Raw genomic sequence first — 16280 nt, 5'->3', positions numbered from 1 at the left:
TTAGGTTAAATTCCAAAGATTTAAACAGTCTCTGACCTAAATACCAAACGAGGTCAAAGTATATAGTTGTCAGTTGTCAGTTAAGACGGCTGAAAAGAAGAGTGTGAAGAGAGAGAAGAAGGTCACGTCAGTAAAATCACGAATATCAACCAATAAATCCCAAAAATTCTTCACTAATCAACCAATAAACCCCCGTGAGAAAAAAAAAAAAACAACTTTAATCCAATACCTTTTGGCTTTTAGAGTGGTAATAAATAATAATAATAATAATAATAACAATAATAATGATAATCTGAAGATAAAATAATAGTACTAATTTCTTTTTTCAAAAACCCCTCTCTTACTCAACCGACCCCGCGTTTTCTCTCTCCCCGGCCGGTCATAACTCTCCGCTTCCTCATTCACACCACAACCAACACCACGAGACGCACCGTTTTCCCTCTCTCTCTCTTTGTGTGTGTGTGTGTGTTGCAGCATGGGAAACTGTAACGCTTGCGTTCGAGCGGAGAGTGAAGAAGACTACAATAGCTCGAACAGCAAGAAGAAGAAGAGGAGCGGAGAGCGCAAACCGAACCCGTATGCAGAGGACCAGATTCGCTCGCCAGCGCCGATCCGGGTTCTGAAGGACATCATCCCCCTGATCCACCGGAGCCGAATCGGCGACAAGTACATCCTGGGCCGGGAGCTGGGCAGGGGAGAGTTCGGCATAACGTACCTGTGCACGGACAGGGAGACCAAGGAGGCCCTGGCCTGCAAGTCCATCTCGAAGCGGAAGCTCCGGACGGCAGTGGACGTGGACGACGTGCGGCGTGAGGTGGCGATAATGTCGACGCTGCCGGAACACCCCAACGTGGTGAAGCTGAGGGCGGCGTACGAGGACAGCGAGAACGTGCACCTGGTGATGGAGCTGTGCGAGGGCGGCGAGCTGTTCGACAGGATCGTGGCGAGGGGGCACTACAGCGAGAGGGCCGCGGCGGGCGTGGCCAGGACGATAGCGGAGGTGGTGAAGATGTGTCATGCTAATGGGGTCATGCATAGGGACTTGAAGCCTGAGAACTTCTTGTTTGCTAATAAGAAGGAGCACTCGCCGCTCAAGGCCATTGATTTTGGGCTCTCTGTGTTTTTCAAGCCTGGTATGGGAGGTCAATTCCGTTGGTTTTCAGTTTCGTTTATTTTTTATGGGTATATTGGTTTTGCTTGATATTTTAGTTGATTTCAGGTTTTTTGTGTTGATTAAGCCTCGTACGCAACCGAATTCTGGTTTTCCTTGATAAATTTTTCATGGGTTTTGCGTTGAATTTTTTTTTTTTTTTTTTTTTTTCCCATTTTTGGATTTTGAATTCATATTTCTTTGTTTTTCAATACTGGGATTTTTTTTTGCTTGATTATTGAATTTCAGTGCTGGGTTTCTGATGAGTTTTGTTTTTTTAAATGGTATACATGGGGTTTTTCTTGAAGCTATGGTTGAATATTAACTTTGGAGTTTTACTGGGGATTTAGGGGAGCGGTTTTCAGAGATCGTGGGGAGTCCGTACTACATGGCGCCAGAGGTGTTGAAGCGAAATTATGGACCAGAGGTTGACATATGGAGCGCCGGCGTGATTCTTTATATTTTGTTATGTGGGGTTCCTCCATTTTGGGCTGGTATTTTGCTTTTTTGTTGATATTTTTGTTTTTCATTGTAGCCCAGTTTTGTTGAATATGGAGGTTGTAGTGTTTCTATTGGATCGTGAAGCTTTTCCATTTTAATTGTTTGTGGCAGAGTCCGAACAGGGTGTTGCTCTTGCGATTTTAAGAGGTATCCTTGATTTTAAGAGGGAACCGTGGCCTCAGATTTCTGAAAGTGCTAAGAGCCTTGTTCGGCAGATGTTGGAGCCGGAACCCAAAAAGCGGTTGACTGCTCAACAGGTGCTTGGTAAGTTCTTCAGCAATTTGTGATACTGAATTGTTGTCTTGCATTAAGTTGGGGTTCCATTCAAGGGCTTTATTTGGCGTTGACAGATAATTTTGGTGTCTCAATCTCCTCTTATCAGATTATATACAGCTTTTATCTTGAGAAAATGAGATTTTTTTTTTATTTTTTTATTTTTTTATATAACTGAGGTATCCGGGCTTCGCCCCGACTAGCTGAGATAGTTTTAGCCTATGAATAAACATGATCATTGATATTATCTTTTAGACCGTTTGGACCTTCATGAGATGTGTGATATGAGAGGGTCCGTTGACTAAAAAGGGGCCCGGAACAAAAACTTCACGGAAAGAGCCTACTAGACTGTCTAGACCTGCATAAGACGTGTAGAAATTTGGAGTCCAGTGTTGGAAAAATCAAAGGAGAAGAAGATACATCTCATGGTTGAATCACTTTGATTTGACCCGTGTACTCTCTATTTGGCTGGTGCATGTCCTGTCAATTTAAAAGTCTTGGTCAAAGCTATTAAAACAATTGAGAAAATTTTGTAGTCATGGATTGAGAATGAAAAGGATCATTTCTATTTCTAGGTTAGGTAGTGATGAAGCCACATGTAGACCATGTAGGGCTATGGGTTCACCAAAAAATCTTGAAAATGTTTATACCTCTAGTAATATAATTATATTCACAAGTCACTCCTAAAAAAAATGCTTGGCCCTTCCCAAAATTTTTAAATTCTTATTATATACTTATTAATGCAAGGAAATTTATAAGCAATACTCAAGCAAATTAGTGCCCCAAAATGCATGCCAAACAATTATATATATGGTAGGACATAATAAAATATCCATAAGCACGTATTATTTCTTTGTTACAACCATTTAAATATCACAAGAAAAAAAATTATTTTTAGTGAATAAGCATATACATTTTAATTTTTACTGAAAAAAATATATCATATAGTTCAATATGGTTCATTGCAAAACAAACTTTACCATGACAATAATTATCTTAGTCTTTTGATATTTTTCCTCCTTTTGAATGTAGAGTAATGAGATTTTTTTATTTTTTATTTTTTATTTTTTTTGTGTGTGGTATACATCTATGTGTTTAAGGTTAACCATGTTCCTCTAAACAAGAGTTTCTGGCTCAGCACTGATGTTAGGGTACTATGCTTGCCGTGAAATCTTAGAATGGTTATGGATTTTGGAGATTTAATTAGTGAAAAAAAAAAAAAAAAATTAAAGGATGTGGAAGGTTGTATTTTGCATTCAATGTGGCCATTATATTAGTGCTTGAGAGTCTTGAGACTTAAATCAGCATACTCATTGAAGCAGGTATCTGACAATGAGCTATTAAACAGCTATCAAGTTGGCATGTAAAAATGGATATTCTCATTATCACCAGGAGCCATTATGGTACTTACTCTTTTTTTTTTGGTTAGTACGAGGCTGTTGATCGAAGTGCTTATATATGTGAACTTCTAGGAGTTTGAATCTTTCTGCAGCATGGCAAACTTTCTTGAAACTGTAATACGGGTTTTTTATTTTCTTTTATTTTGTCTTTTTGTAGATCACCCCTGGTTGCAAAATGCAAAAAAAGCTCCAAATGTCCCGTTGGGAGATATTGTGCGGACAAGGCTCAGGCAGTTCTCTGTGATGAATAGATTCAAAAAGAAAGCTCTTCGGGTAAGAATCTTAGGTCTAATTGTCAGCTCCAGCTCTAACTATAACAGCAGTGGTGTGCAATGTGTAAATTTTGGAGGATAGTTGAGGTTTGTTCAATCAATTTCTGTAGGTAATTGCAGAACACTTGTCTCTTGAAGAGGTAGAAGTAATTAGAGATATGTTTGCAATGATGGACACTGACAAAGATGGGAAAGTAACGTACGAGGAACTGAGGGCTGGTCTTCGAAAGGTTGGTTCACAATTGGCTGAACCAGAGATAAAAATGCTGATGGAAGTGGTACGTTTCTAAACTTATTTAAGTTCAGGTTGAAAGTAACTTCATTTGTTTTTTAATTCTATGAATGACCACTATTTTTGGATCAATGTGATATAATATCATTTCAACCTTCTTTTTTTGTGCTCTTTTTGCAACCACTTTCCTGCTGCATACTTCACGTAAGTAGTTCACTCATCACTGGACTTCATACTCCGGATTCTCCTTTGGTTAGACTTATGCTTGTCAAACCACCATCCTTCCTACGTTGCTACCCACCAGTCAACATTAGAAATCTATCCCCTCAAACCCTGGTCATGCCCTTTGCCCTTTACTGCTATGCAAAACTTTGGCACCTCCCCAGGTTTTCAATGAAGTGAAAATGCTTTGAAACTTGATTTTTTCGAGTATTTTTTATGCAATTAGGATGGCCTAAACACCTGGTGAGTATGGCATTATATGCATTGTTAAAAAATGTCTCCTAGATAAGTAGGACTCAGGAAGGGATAAATTTAGGTTGGGTTGAAATCAGTTTCATCATTTATTGGTGAACTAAAAATCACTACTACATCTGATAGTGTTGGTTGGTGCTAAATATAGTTCTGTGCTGTACGGTGTGTCAAATTTTTTGTCATACTGATGGATTTCTTTTAAAGATATGTCATTCTGATAGAATATGACTTGTGATATTGGTCTAGGCTGATGTTGATGGGAATGGAATACTGGACTATGGAGAGTTTGTAGCAGTGACAATTCACTTGCAAAGGATGGAGAATGATGAGCATTTCCGCAGAGCCTTTATGTTTTTTGACAAAGATGGAAGTGGGTATATTGAATCAAATGAGCTACGGGAAGGCTTAGCAGATGACTCGGGTGAAGCTGATATTGATGTGCTGAACGACATCATGCGTGAGGTTGACACAGACAAGGTCTGAGTTTCAAGCTTTATCATCTCTTAGTGTGTATAAAATTCAGGTCCCCCTTCCTCTTAGAAACAGCACTTTCAGAGCATGTTTGAAGTTGGAAATGAAATGCTAATATTGATAACTTTTTGGAACCTGTCAAAATGCTGCAAAGAGACAGGTTCCAGAATAATTATTGATGGGATTTCTGAATTTCTCTATGATAACCCCCCCACCACCCCCCAAAAAATAAAATATAAAAAAGAAAGGAAAAATGCATCTCCTTTAGCTTGTACAGTTCATCCTAATCATTTGCAGATAATTTTCAGGATGGGCGTATTAGTTATGAGGAATTTGTGGCTATGATGAAAACTGGAACTGATTGGAGAAAGGCATCTCGACAGTATTCAAGGGAGAGATTTAAGAGTTTAAGCCTCAACCTAATGAAGGATGGTTCTTTGCAGCTTCATGATGGGATTACTGGTCAAGCTATTGCTGTATGAGCTAAAAGTTTTTCATGATTTTGGTTTGTTTGTGCCACTCAGAGTTTCTTTCCTTGTATTATCGATATACACGAAAAAATGGCATGTGGGGGATTCATCAAATGCCAGTTATGGGTCCCTGATATTCTTTGGTTACATTGGCGGGCTTAAGTTGCCCTTTGCCAGCACGAAGCATCGACTGGGGAGCCGCATGTTGGCTGGAGTTGTTCAGCTGTTAACGGAGATCGTAGAAGCATGTGTTGTTCTTGGACGAGTGGCACAAATTCTTGTATATTTCTCACTTTCTTTTTACGCTTGATGTATTTGCTACTTCAGGTTTTTTTTTTTTGTTTTTTTTTTCCCCCTTAACATTGTGCAGAAACCAGTTAAGAGTTGTTTCTTGGAAATTTGTCATTGGAGAGATGTTCAAATGTTTTATTCTTGCACCGATACGAAGCAATCTAATTTCTGAAAATTTTATGAATTAGTTTATGACAATGTTCTTCCAATTGTTTGAGAGAAAAGATGTGGGGGACTGAGTGTTGCTCTGTGTTGGGGAATTATTATCCCCATTCAGACTGTGTACAACATTCACATTATGCACAGGTCGTATAGTGTTCAGATTGTACCATCGGGTTATACACAGATCAGGCATGACCAAGATCCTCAACATTTATTAGGATCTCCAGCATTTGGTAACCCAGTCAAATCAAGTCAAGAATCATATTAGGTGTCAGTACAGAGCCCCGTGCCTAATATCGACACACTTTACCGAGTGTCAGAACATCATAACTGATTACTGTACACATTGTACAATTGTGAGACTTTCACTATGCATATCAGCGATGGAAAAGAGCCTATATATAGGCATAACACTAAAGAGGTAACACATATTATCTAATATGATCATCTTTTCTCTCTCACTCTCCCTATTGACTTGGGCGTCGGAGGAGGCTTCGGCCTCGGCAGGCCTTTGTTGTCTTGCAGGCCACAGGCAAAGAGACGAATCTGAAGCTGCCACGTCACCGGACCGAAAACTGTACCAACACTCTGAATAGTTTCAGTTCTTCCAGTTGTTTCAGAATAGCTCTCCAAGGTATAACCTTACCAAATAATTTATTAAGTTCCATAAGATTGTCTTATCCCTCTGTTAAAAGAGATCCAAAAGTCCTATTAGTGTTCGATATTGAGTTGGTGATCATAATATTCAACTACGCTTCTAAATTTAATCGACATCAATCCACTTTATCGACACCGACTCAACATTAGTCACAATTAATACCAAGACATTTTCTTTTTTCCTGATTGGATGAGGAAGGGCTACAAATATCAAGCCCTTTTTTTTTTCCAACGGCTACTTAGTAGACTGCTCATGATATCACAACACCCGTTCTAGTGATAGAAGAGGGCAATAATAATATTCAAAGTAATAAGAATAGTTTTCAGATGAGTGAAGTACTTTACCATTTTAAGTACAACCTTACATCCATTCTCACACACTAGAATCATACCATTCCCTTGACTAACTTAAGTATTGGAGAGTTCTCCCACCGGCAAGTTTTCGATTAACTATACCCTTTTTGCATGAATTTATTGACTGAACTCGGCCCTGTCAACGTTCTTTCCGATTATTTGTGATAAAAGATGATAGGGATTGAGCTTTGCTTTCTTTTGGATAATGCAAGCACAAATATGGGTCAAGTACAAATCAAATTTTAGCTTGTGGCATGGGAATATTGTCCACAGTCTAGCGGCTACTTGTCTTTTTGGGTTCCATCTTCAATTTAGTAGCATGAAATAATACGAGAAAAAACAAAATAAAAGAGACAAAACGATGATCCTACACCAACATAATAATACAAATGACCAAATTTTGAAAGCATCATCTTCCTGCATAACTTCACAAAGATTTTTATTTGTCGATCAATTTTTCGGACGAATTTTACATAATCTCACCAACTACGTCGGACAAAAGATTCCTAGAAATAAAACAACTCCCATATTATTAGAAGTTTCATACTATTCCCTCCCTACTAGCAAAGGGATTCGAATTGATTAAATTATAGATTGTTCGACCTTGTATGAGAGATGGCTTTAATAAGACTCACATGTTCGAGCAGTAAGAGATTTGTTTGGAAACATGAGCCTATCAGAGTCTATACATGAGCCCCAGCAGGATCTTCGATCTTTTAATTATCTGCCTGAATTAACTGCAATTGCAAACATCCTGGTCCACTAAAAGAGAATATTGACTTTGTTTGGTAACATTTTTTTTCCTTTCTCTTTTCAAAACAAAAATATTAGCAAACAACCCAAAATTCAAAACCGCTTTCATTTTTATATCACATTAAAACACTTAAAAAAAAAAAAAAAAAAAAAAGTCGTTGTTTCGTACATTATAGAATCAGGATAGGCCCAACCCAAAGCCCATTATAGGTTGGACCGAATGTAGCCCAAAATATCAGCACCCCCAGCTACTGGTAGTAGTTTGCCGCACGTTGCTGATGAATGAGATGACCTAAGCAGATCCGAGCCGTATCCTGTTCCGGACCCACCTCTCATAATTCCCTCCTTTGTTTCTGTAAACGAACCCACTCGCGCAACCGTCGGATCCCCTGCTCCACTCCTTTCCGTTACCCATCCAACGGTCTTTTCCTCTTCTTCCGACCACCTCAACCATCCCCCACACAAACACAGACACACACAGAAGAAGAAAAAGCACAAAATCAAAGACACAGAAGGGAAAAAAGATTTATATTTAATTGCTTGTTTCACAGAGAGAAGAGAGATGGGCGTGGACTACTACAACATTCTGAAAGTGAACCGCAACGCGAGCGAGGAGGACTTGAAGAAGGCGTACAAGAGGCTGGCGATGATATGGCATCCGGACAAGAACCCGGCCAACAAGCGCGACGCGGAGGCCAAGTTCAAGCAAATCTCCGAGGCCTACGACGTTCTCAGCGACCCCCAGAAGCGCCAGATCTACGATCTCTACGGCGAGGAGGCCCTCAAGTCCGGCCAGTTCCCGCCACCACCGCCATCCTCTTCACGCGCCGGCGGGTCCCACAACCACCACCAGCACTACTACAACCACGCCCGCCAGCAGCACCCTACGTCGTTCCGCTTCAACCCACGCGACGCGGAGGACATATACGCCGAGATTTTCGGATCGGAGAGCAATGGTAATGCCGGTGGTGGTGGTGGTGGAGCCAGGGGGTTTGGCCGGGACGGGTTCTTCCGGGCGCCTAGTGGCGGGTCGGCGTCTAGGAAGGCTGCGCCGCTGGAGAACGTGTTGCCCTGTAGCTTGGAGGAGCTTTACAAAGGTGCGAAGAAGAAGATGCGGATCTCCAGGAACGTCTATGACATCTCTGGGTATGCGAAATAGCAATAAAGTCATTAAATTTACTGTTTTTTGTTGTTGCTTAGGAGGCCCAGATAAGGGTTAATAGAGTTCATGTTGTTGAAGACGAAATTTCGGGTTTTCTTTTTTCAATTGCCAGGATCTTTATAGCCTAACAACGACCCTGCAAACCCTTTTGGCACTAGAGTCACCAGGCATTGCAATTTTAGTTTTCGTAACTAAGGAAGGAAGTTTTTTTTTTTTTATTACGTGACCTGTGGTCGAATTTAGGTTGTAAATAAACAGTTTTGGCAAAGGTATATGCCATTGAAGTCTAATTCTATTAGTGCCACTTATCTAGGTGGTTGCTCCTCAATGAGCAGGTTGAATTGACATAAAAACTCTACATTTTTTGGTTAGCTGTGCAATATGCGATCTTGATAGTGCCTATGAAGAGCATTAAACCTGTCTTTGTCAAAGCACTTGACTTGGGTAGGTTATATGACTGTAGAGCATTGCATTTTTTGTTTTCTATTAATAATTGTTAGTCTTGTACGTTCTGGTATCTTAACACACAGTGGGATTCAGTTATGGTTTGGTTGCATTGTTGAGTGGTCTGTTTGTGGTACTGGACATAACTTTTTAGCTTTTACACATTTTTAGATGTGTTTATAATTTATGGTTAGTCAATCAATTTTCATTCATTTCATTGATGGAATAACTTAGATCCTATTGAGCTATCAATTCTTGAAATTTTCTGGCATTAATTCTCTTCAACTTGCTTTGAACTCCATTTCAGATATTAGACCTTTCTTAAGATGGCTAGTTGTTTTTCTTGCGAAAGTGTTCTCAACTTTGTACTGCTAGACAGTTCTTGCTTGTAGTTAGTTTTTCAATATGATACCAAATAATTTTTGTAGAGTAGTCTTGTACTGTGCACAATTGGAGTTTTCCTTTAACAATCAAGGAAGCAGCATACTAAAGGAAGTCAAAGTAATGGATTTGAAGGGTTTACTTGAGGCTATAATATTTTTTTGTTAAACGGTTGTGGATAAAGAAGGGAGAGAAAAATCATCTGGAGATCTGCCAGAGACAGCTTCTTGGCTTAAAGTTCGAGGCTTTTATTAATGGTAAGAAGGTTAGGCTTGAGTGTGATGATTGTTATGAGTAAAGCCATTGAATTTTATAGTAAAAGTAATTTCAGAATGACATTGGCGTGGGTTAGCCTGCTTACCCTCACCCTTTTGGACTGCGTGGGATTCTGTGATTTGTTTGTCATCTGTCTTCAATAGGTTTGCACAGCAGGTTGGGACAGGAATATCAAATACAAAATTTGGTTTCTGGCTAGGGCAGCCTCTAGCTGGACAAGCTTTGGTTTGAGGTTACCTAAGGCCATACCTACCACATTTCTGTCTTTAAGCAGTTTGAAGCTGCAAGGAGGTACAAGGCTGCTTTATGCATGGTGGTTTAAAATCAGAGAGAGAGAGAGAGAGAGAAAGAGAGTTAAGTAACTACTGTCATTTAGTTCTATGACGAGTTAAAGAATGAAGTAACCAACCCCTATGTATAAATTTCAGCTTATGCCGCTGAATTCCTGTTTCATTCTTATTGCAAAATGACTGTTTCTTGTGTGTATTGGCGTAAGAAATCAAAAGCTAACTGGATTTCTCTGTTTACATCAATTTTCAAATAAATGTTTGGAGCATCTTTGCTCCTGTGGTTGAATTTCAGTCATAAATCTTGATGCTTATGTTTATATGGGGTATATTCACCAACATGACTTTGCTCATGCATTCTTTGAACTATGGGCTACAACAATACAGATCAGCCTGAATGCATTGCCATGGGGGACTAGATGGAAGTGTTCCACCTGTAGTTAAGAGGCTGCAGGTTGCAGCATCAATAAAAGAGTGAAGATAGTCGGCCCTTTAAGGTGATGGGAAGAAAGTTCGTAAAGTGGAATACTATTCTGAGCTTAGGGAGATTGGTCATATGTTGTTCCTTCATAGTTGGTATCTCAGATACTGAGAGTATTTTAATAAAGAAGAGAGGAAAAAGAAACCAAAAAGTTTTCTTATTCAATAGGGATAATGCTTTTTGTAAGTGTTAAACTTGGACGATGTTATGTAGGGTTATAGTTCACTAAGCTAATCTTGCTATTCCCTCGGCCGTATAAAGCATGACAAAACTATGTTATTTTTCTATCCTAGTTTTCTGGTTTTCTTTGGCTGCTTGTTGCAACCTAAGAAGCCATAAATGTTAAAGCTTGGGCACAATTCTATTCTCATGGTCTGTCCTATTAAGACAAGCGGGTCTTTTGTAGGCCAAGTTTAAAGATCTTCAGATCATCTTATAAACTGCAGATAGATAATTCTAGTTAATATAAATTCAAAAAGAGGAATGTATCATCTTGTTTATTACTGGCATGACATGGCATTGGTCTGCATTGATAATCTTTTGCAAATGTATGCTTTGATTCTGTTAATTCTGAGTGAATATTTTGCTTTTTGTATGTTTGCTTCCACTTAATTGCATTTGAAATTCTCTTGCAGTAATTTTCGGACTCTGGATGAGATATTGACCATTGAGATAAAACCTGGTTGGAAGAAGGGGACCAAGATCACATTCCCTGAGAAGGGTAACCAGGAGCCTGGTGTCATTCCAGCAGATGTTATTTTCGTGGTAGATGAGAAACCCCACCCTCTTTATAAGAGGGATGGTAATGATTTGGTAGTCAATCAGGAGATAACACTGCTGGAGGCCCTCACGGGGAAGACCCTTGACCTGACTACCTTGGATGGAAGGAATCTCACGATCCCAATGACAGATATCATCAAACCTGGAGCAGAGGTGGTTTTCCCAAATGAGGGAATGCCAATCTCAAAAGAACCTGGGAGAAAGGGAAATTTGAGAGTTAAATTTGACGTCAAGTACCCTTCAAGGCTTACAGCAGAACAAAAATCTGATTTAAAAAGAGTTCTGGGAGGGATTTCGTAATGATTGCGAGCTTTAAACGTCAGGGGTGACAGCTAACACTGCTAGTTTTTGTTGCTATTGGGTGTAAATATGGCATGTGTATCCGATTGAAGAATGTGAATAGTAGGAAGTTTTCAGGGGGTGCATGGGCGAGCTGACGGCCAAGTGTAGAGTGGTTCTTCCAATCTAGCATTTGGACGCATTATGTGGTAGGAAGGATATAAATGGTCAAGGGTTTGGGCATCAGCCTAACCAGAAGAAATGGGTAGGAAATGCTACCTGACCTGTCATTTTTGCCATAGTGTTAATCTTCCTTTTGAGTTGGATGCTATACTTAGAATTGATAGTCCTTGAATTTTCAACATATTGTGAAGTGACTTGATCTTGTTTTAACTTTGGGAAATATTGAATTTATTGTATTAGTTGATTAAAGATACACCCATGGGTTTGCTCCCCAACTCGTATTCGAGGAGTTAAATATGTACTGTTACAGCATTTCAATTATTGTTCCTGGTGCAGCATTTCAATTTTCGAGGCATATGTACAGCATTATCCAGTGAACAGATATTGTCAACAATATTGTAACAGGCCCAATCCCCTTCTATTTTCCTTGCTGCTGTCTTATCTTTATGAATAGGGCGTGGCTGCATGCTCCAGCTATGCTACTCTTTGGGCTTTCTTTTCTTTTTGATCCTGAATGTTGCCATTTGCCCTGCAAAAAGTCCAGGGGGTGTATATTTCATACTAGCATCTCCGAAGCTACTATAGATTTATGTTTGTTGTTAAAAGGAAGGGTAAGTTGCCAAGAAGTCAAGAACTTTGATAAGTTGGAAACCATCCAGCTCCTTACAAATTGACATAACACTATACGTGACACTTACTACGTTAACTATTGAACAATTAAATTTCATTGTGGTTGACGTGACAGCGCCACATAAACAATCACGTCAGTTTGTAGATAAATATAATAATTTGTAGATAAATATTATAAAAATTGTAGTACTACAAGCATTTTACTAACCAATATTACAATACGAGCATATTCAATAAACGGGTCAAAACAAGCGATAGATTTCACTGTGGATATTCTTTATCACTACAAGACACATGGTCTTGTCTACTTCAAAGCCAGGAGAAAGGGATGGGAGGTTTCTGCCTAGTAAATTGTTCATAAAAACACGCACACAAAATAAGGGCCTTGAAAGTGAGAATCAATGCAGGGTTGTTTGTTTAATGGATAGACCAAATTATTTGTTGAAAATGAGCGATTCTCGCTGTCGTAAACTCCTGAAATCTGCATATTATATCATTTGCTAAGAGTCGTCAAGTTTTGGGATTATATATAGAATCGCGAACCTGCACATGCCCACAGGCCACAACCACTGGTACGATTCTTCTTCCAAAGGGTCGCTTCTCTTTTGTTTCCGAGCTCTTATTCCACATTCATTGATTCCTTCCACACGTACATATGAACAACAAATGTCAAATGCCATGCAACTATTGATTGACATTAAGAGGTACAAGATGGTTTTTATAAATTAAATTTATTGTTGTTAATGTAGAAGCAGAATAGACGTGTAACCTTCAGACTCTTTCTTTATAAATAGAGTCTTGTATACAATCAAATAATTGAGGAAAGAAGTAGCCAAGAAAAGACTTTGAAGCCTAAACGTAAGCCATTGGCCAAACCACCTTAATTCTGTGTCTTTTTTTCATGCTTTCATCTCTTTGCTTTATTATGAGATTCTATAGCAACTAGACTTGCATAATGTTGTTTTTATTAATTGACACAACTGTTATAAACGATGGAGAAAGCTGTTGTATTATGATCATGACTAATGCAATGGCCGTAAGCAATCAAAGCATTGAATATCTAGGGATTGAGGTACAACCAATCCTCCAAAAATTAAAAAAAAATTGGAAGCATTGAGGTCCTTGAAATTTCAAGCAATTCTAACGATCCCGTTTATTCAAAATGAACTCTCTCAATCTAATCAAGTAAGCAAAGAAACAAAAATCATAATAAGAAAAAGGGTGATCAGCCGACCCTTGAAGAACGGTCGATTATTGTTTTACCTTTTAAAATAGTAGTTAGCCACTTTAAAGAGATGATTAAGGTGGTTGGACCACCATCTTAATTACCTTGAAGAGATGGTCGGTCACCCCTTAAACCCTTAGGGTGGCCTCAATCCTTGTCTATGATATAGTCTTGAACTAGACATTTTCTTGGCCAAAATTACAGCGATGAAAGTTGTTGTTTTCCCATATTTCCATTGCCTTCACGTAATCTTTACAAAAGCAACTTTGTTAAGAAAATAATTCCTCTGCCTTGTGAATGAATAGTATCGTCTAATGTAAAGGCTCCAAAACAAGCTTTTATCTTCGTTTCAAACTTTCAATGCTTCTTTCTCTTTGCTTTTTCTTTTTGCAGCACAAACATAAAGTGGAGTGGGTGATTACTTGGCCCATAGTTTTTTTTTGAGCTGCTTTTCTTATGAGAAACAGAGAAAGCCACCACTTTTATCTTTTCAACTGGCTGCTACACTACTTGATCTTAGCCAAAAAGCAAAGGACAAGAAAATGAGAGGAAGGATCTGCACACGTCGGAACCCACTTGATGAAAAAAACAAACAGCAGCTATCCTCCCACTTACAGAAAAGTTAATGCTTTTCTATCAACAAGCCTATTCTTTATACTTTGATTTCCTTTATGCTTAATAATGCTCTGCTTGGGAAATTGACAGCAGGCTTTATTATCCAATTTAAAAGAAGAGATCGGAATACCTGCAATTCTTCTGTACGGATTGTTGGGGGGATCTCTGCAATTGTTAAGGGGCCCCGGTATTTGGATCGATGACCTCCGTTAGGCCTCTCACAATTATCTATCCAGTTGTAAGTTGTAGGGTCGGCAATTGGGATTAAGATTCTCTTCAATTGCTTTCAACTAGAGAGGAGAGGGCTCTTTATATTCAAAGGCAAAAATTACAATTCTATCTTTTATACATAAAGATCGGCTCCTCTCCGGTTGAAAAAGCAACTTGAGAGAATCTTGATGCTAGCAATCGGACGGACCTTACAAGAAAAAGTTGATTTTGTTGGTGGTTCTAATTTATTTTTTTTATCCTTAAAAATTGTAAGAGAGGTGTAAATTGTTGGAGGGTTTTTTTTTTTAGTCCTTAACAATATGGGTGTCCAATATTATTGTATACATAAATGTTTAGAGCATTATTTCATGTATGTATCATCTTATCACGTGAAGAAGTTATCTCGTTACGGTAATTAATATGCTTTTCAATATCACTTGAAAATTATCAGAAGTGATACATACAATTGTACCATTAACTTTTTAGTCCTTCTATCTAAAAATTTAAAACATTCTTAGCAACTTTTCAATCATTTTCCTTAAAATAAATAACAAAACTATTTTTTACTTCTCTATCAAAAAAACCCCTAACGGCTTCTCTTCATTTTTCCCTATATTATTAAAAGATTATTTGTTTACTTTTACTTTAATTAAAAGTAGAAAAAATAAGATAAAGTATGAGAGAGATAATATATTTTGTGAATAAACAATTGAATAGGAAGTGAATAGTGCTTATCAATCTCAGTGAAACGAAAATTTTAGAAAAGTTGCTGTGGGGAGTTTTTGTAACTTTCTTGAAATTTTTTCTAAAACTTATGGAACAGACCCCTTTTAAAGAAGTTGCTATGAATGCTCTTAACGGTGTTCATGTCAATACCTACTAGCCAGTGACACGTCATTTTGTCACATCAACATTACTTTAATATATATGTATTCCTAACTGTATTTGAAACATTATTTACATTAATGTATATATATCCTAATATTTTTACTTTTGGCCTAATTGTACATTATAGGCTTCATTATTTAAAAAAAAAAAAAAAAAAAAAAAGAAAAAAAAAAGAACAAAGAAGAAGAAAAAGAAGGAGGAGGAGGTAAATATAAAATAAATTCCCGCAAATCTTGAAAACCCCACCTTTTTTTTTCTTTTCAACATTGAATCAATTAGTTTTTCGTGAATTTGAAACAAGTCATTTCGTAAGTATTCCGTCCATTTTTCTAAATTCCGTTAGTGCCACGTCAACATTTTTTCCACCTCATCTTAAAATATTATTATTATTTTATTTTAGTTTTTTTTTAAAAAAAAATGAAATAATGGGTTTGGGGGTGGGGGTGGCTGCCCTTAGGGAGGGGGTGGCTGACGCCACCCCATCGGCCACCCCCCAGAGCCGGGGGCTTGTTCAAGCCACCCATATACCCATTTGGGACATGGCATTAGAGGTGGCCTTCAGGCCATCTCATGGCTCTGGGGTGGCCGCACGACCACTCTCAGGTGCCATTGTGCCAAGGGTAGCCGCATGGCGCCCGAAAGCCACCCCAAAGCCCTGGGGATGGCCTTCGTAGTCGGGAATGGCCGTGCAGCTACCTTAGGCCAATGCCATAGGGTAGCCTTCGGGCCACCCCCAAATAGATATATGGTAGCCTGAGAACCACCCCAAGCCCCGGGGGTGGCCGGACGCCACCGCTGACCACCTCTGTGGGTAGTTCACATGCCACCTCCTCCTTAAGGGGGTAGCTGATAACCATTCTTTCTTTCTTTGTTTTTTTAAAAAAATATATATAACATAATAAAAAAATATTTTCAGATGAGGTGGCGAAAATACTGACGTGGCACTAACATAGCTTAAAAATATGGACAGAATACTCAC

At 38.7% G+C, this 16280-nt stretch overlaps 2 protein-coding genes and 1 long non-coding RNA gene across 4 annotated transcripts; 2 read left to right on the top strand and 1 right to left on the bottom strand.

Moving 5' to 3' along the window:
• Nucleotides 1–330: 330 nt before the first annotated feature.
• On the top strand, nucleotides 331–5684 carry LOC133875396 (calcium-dependent protein kinase 10-like). The gene is made up of 7 exons (XM_062313520.1): nucleotides 331–1133; nucleotides 1501–1644; nucleotides 1763–1915; nucleotides 3482–3597; nucleotides 3707–3874; nucleotides 4549–4779; nucleotides 5082–5684. The coding sequence occupies exons 1-7, from the start codon at nucleotides 476–478 to the stop codon at nucleotides 5253–5255; spliced, it is 1644 nt and encodes a 547-aa protein (XP_062169504.1). The 5' UTR covers nucleotides 331–475; the 3' UTR covers nucleotides 5256–5684.
• A 424-nt stretch (nucleotides 5685–6108) lies between these two features.
• On the top strand, nucleotides 6109–12228 carry LOC133875397 (uncharacterized). Of its 2 annotated transcripts, XM_062313523.1 has the most exons (3): nucleotides 6109–6330; nucleotides 8014–8606; nucleotides 11127–12228. In XM_062313523.1, exons 2-3 carry the CDS (start codon nucleotides 8023–8025, stop codon nucleotides 11569–11571), a joined length of 1029 nt encoding a protein of 342 aa, XP_062169507.1. In that variant the 5' UTR covers nucleotides 6109–6330; nucleotides 8014–8022; the 3' UTR covers nucleotides 11572–12228. The 2 variants fall into 2 exon arrangements, with proteins under 2 accessions (XP_062169507.1, XP_062169505.1); XM_062313521.1 differs by lacking the exon at nucleotides 6109–6330 and having other exon boundaries at nucleotides 7794–8606.
• On the bottom strand, nucleotides 12132–14505 carry LOC133875398 (uncharacterized). Its single transcript, XR_009901448.1, has 3 exons — nucleotides 14334–14505; nucleotides 12907–13003; nucleotides 12132–12262 (listed from the first exon to the last, which is right to left on the bottom strand). It is a non-coding gene; the product is annotated as an uncharacterized LOC133875398 (long non-coding RNA).
• Between the last annotated feature and the right edge of the window lie 1775 nt (nucleotides 14506–16280).

This window comes from Alnus glutinosa, chromosome 8 (genome assembly GCF_958979055.1).
Source record: "Alnus glutinosa chromosome 8, dhAlnGlut1.1, whole genome shotgun sequence".
NCBI classification, from domain to species: domain Eukaryota; kingdom Viridiplantae; phylum Streptophyta; class Magnoliopsida; order Fagales; family Betulaceae; genus Alnus; species Alnus glutinosa.
The sequence above is the reverse complement of the archived record's forward strand: the minus strand, read 5'-3'. Positions and strand labels throughout refer to the sequence as shown.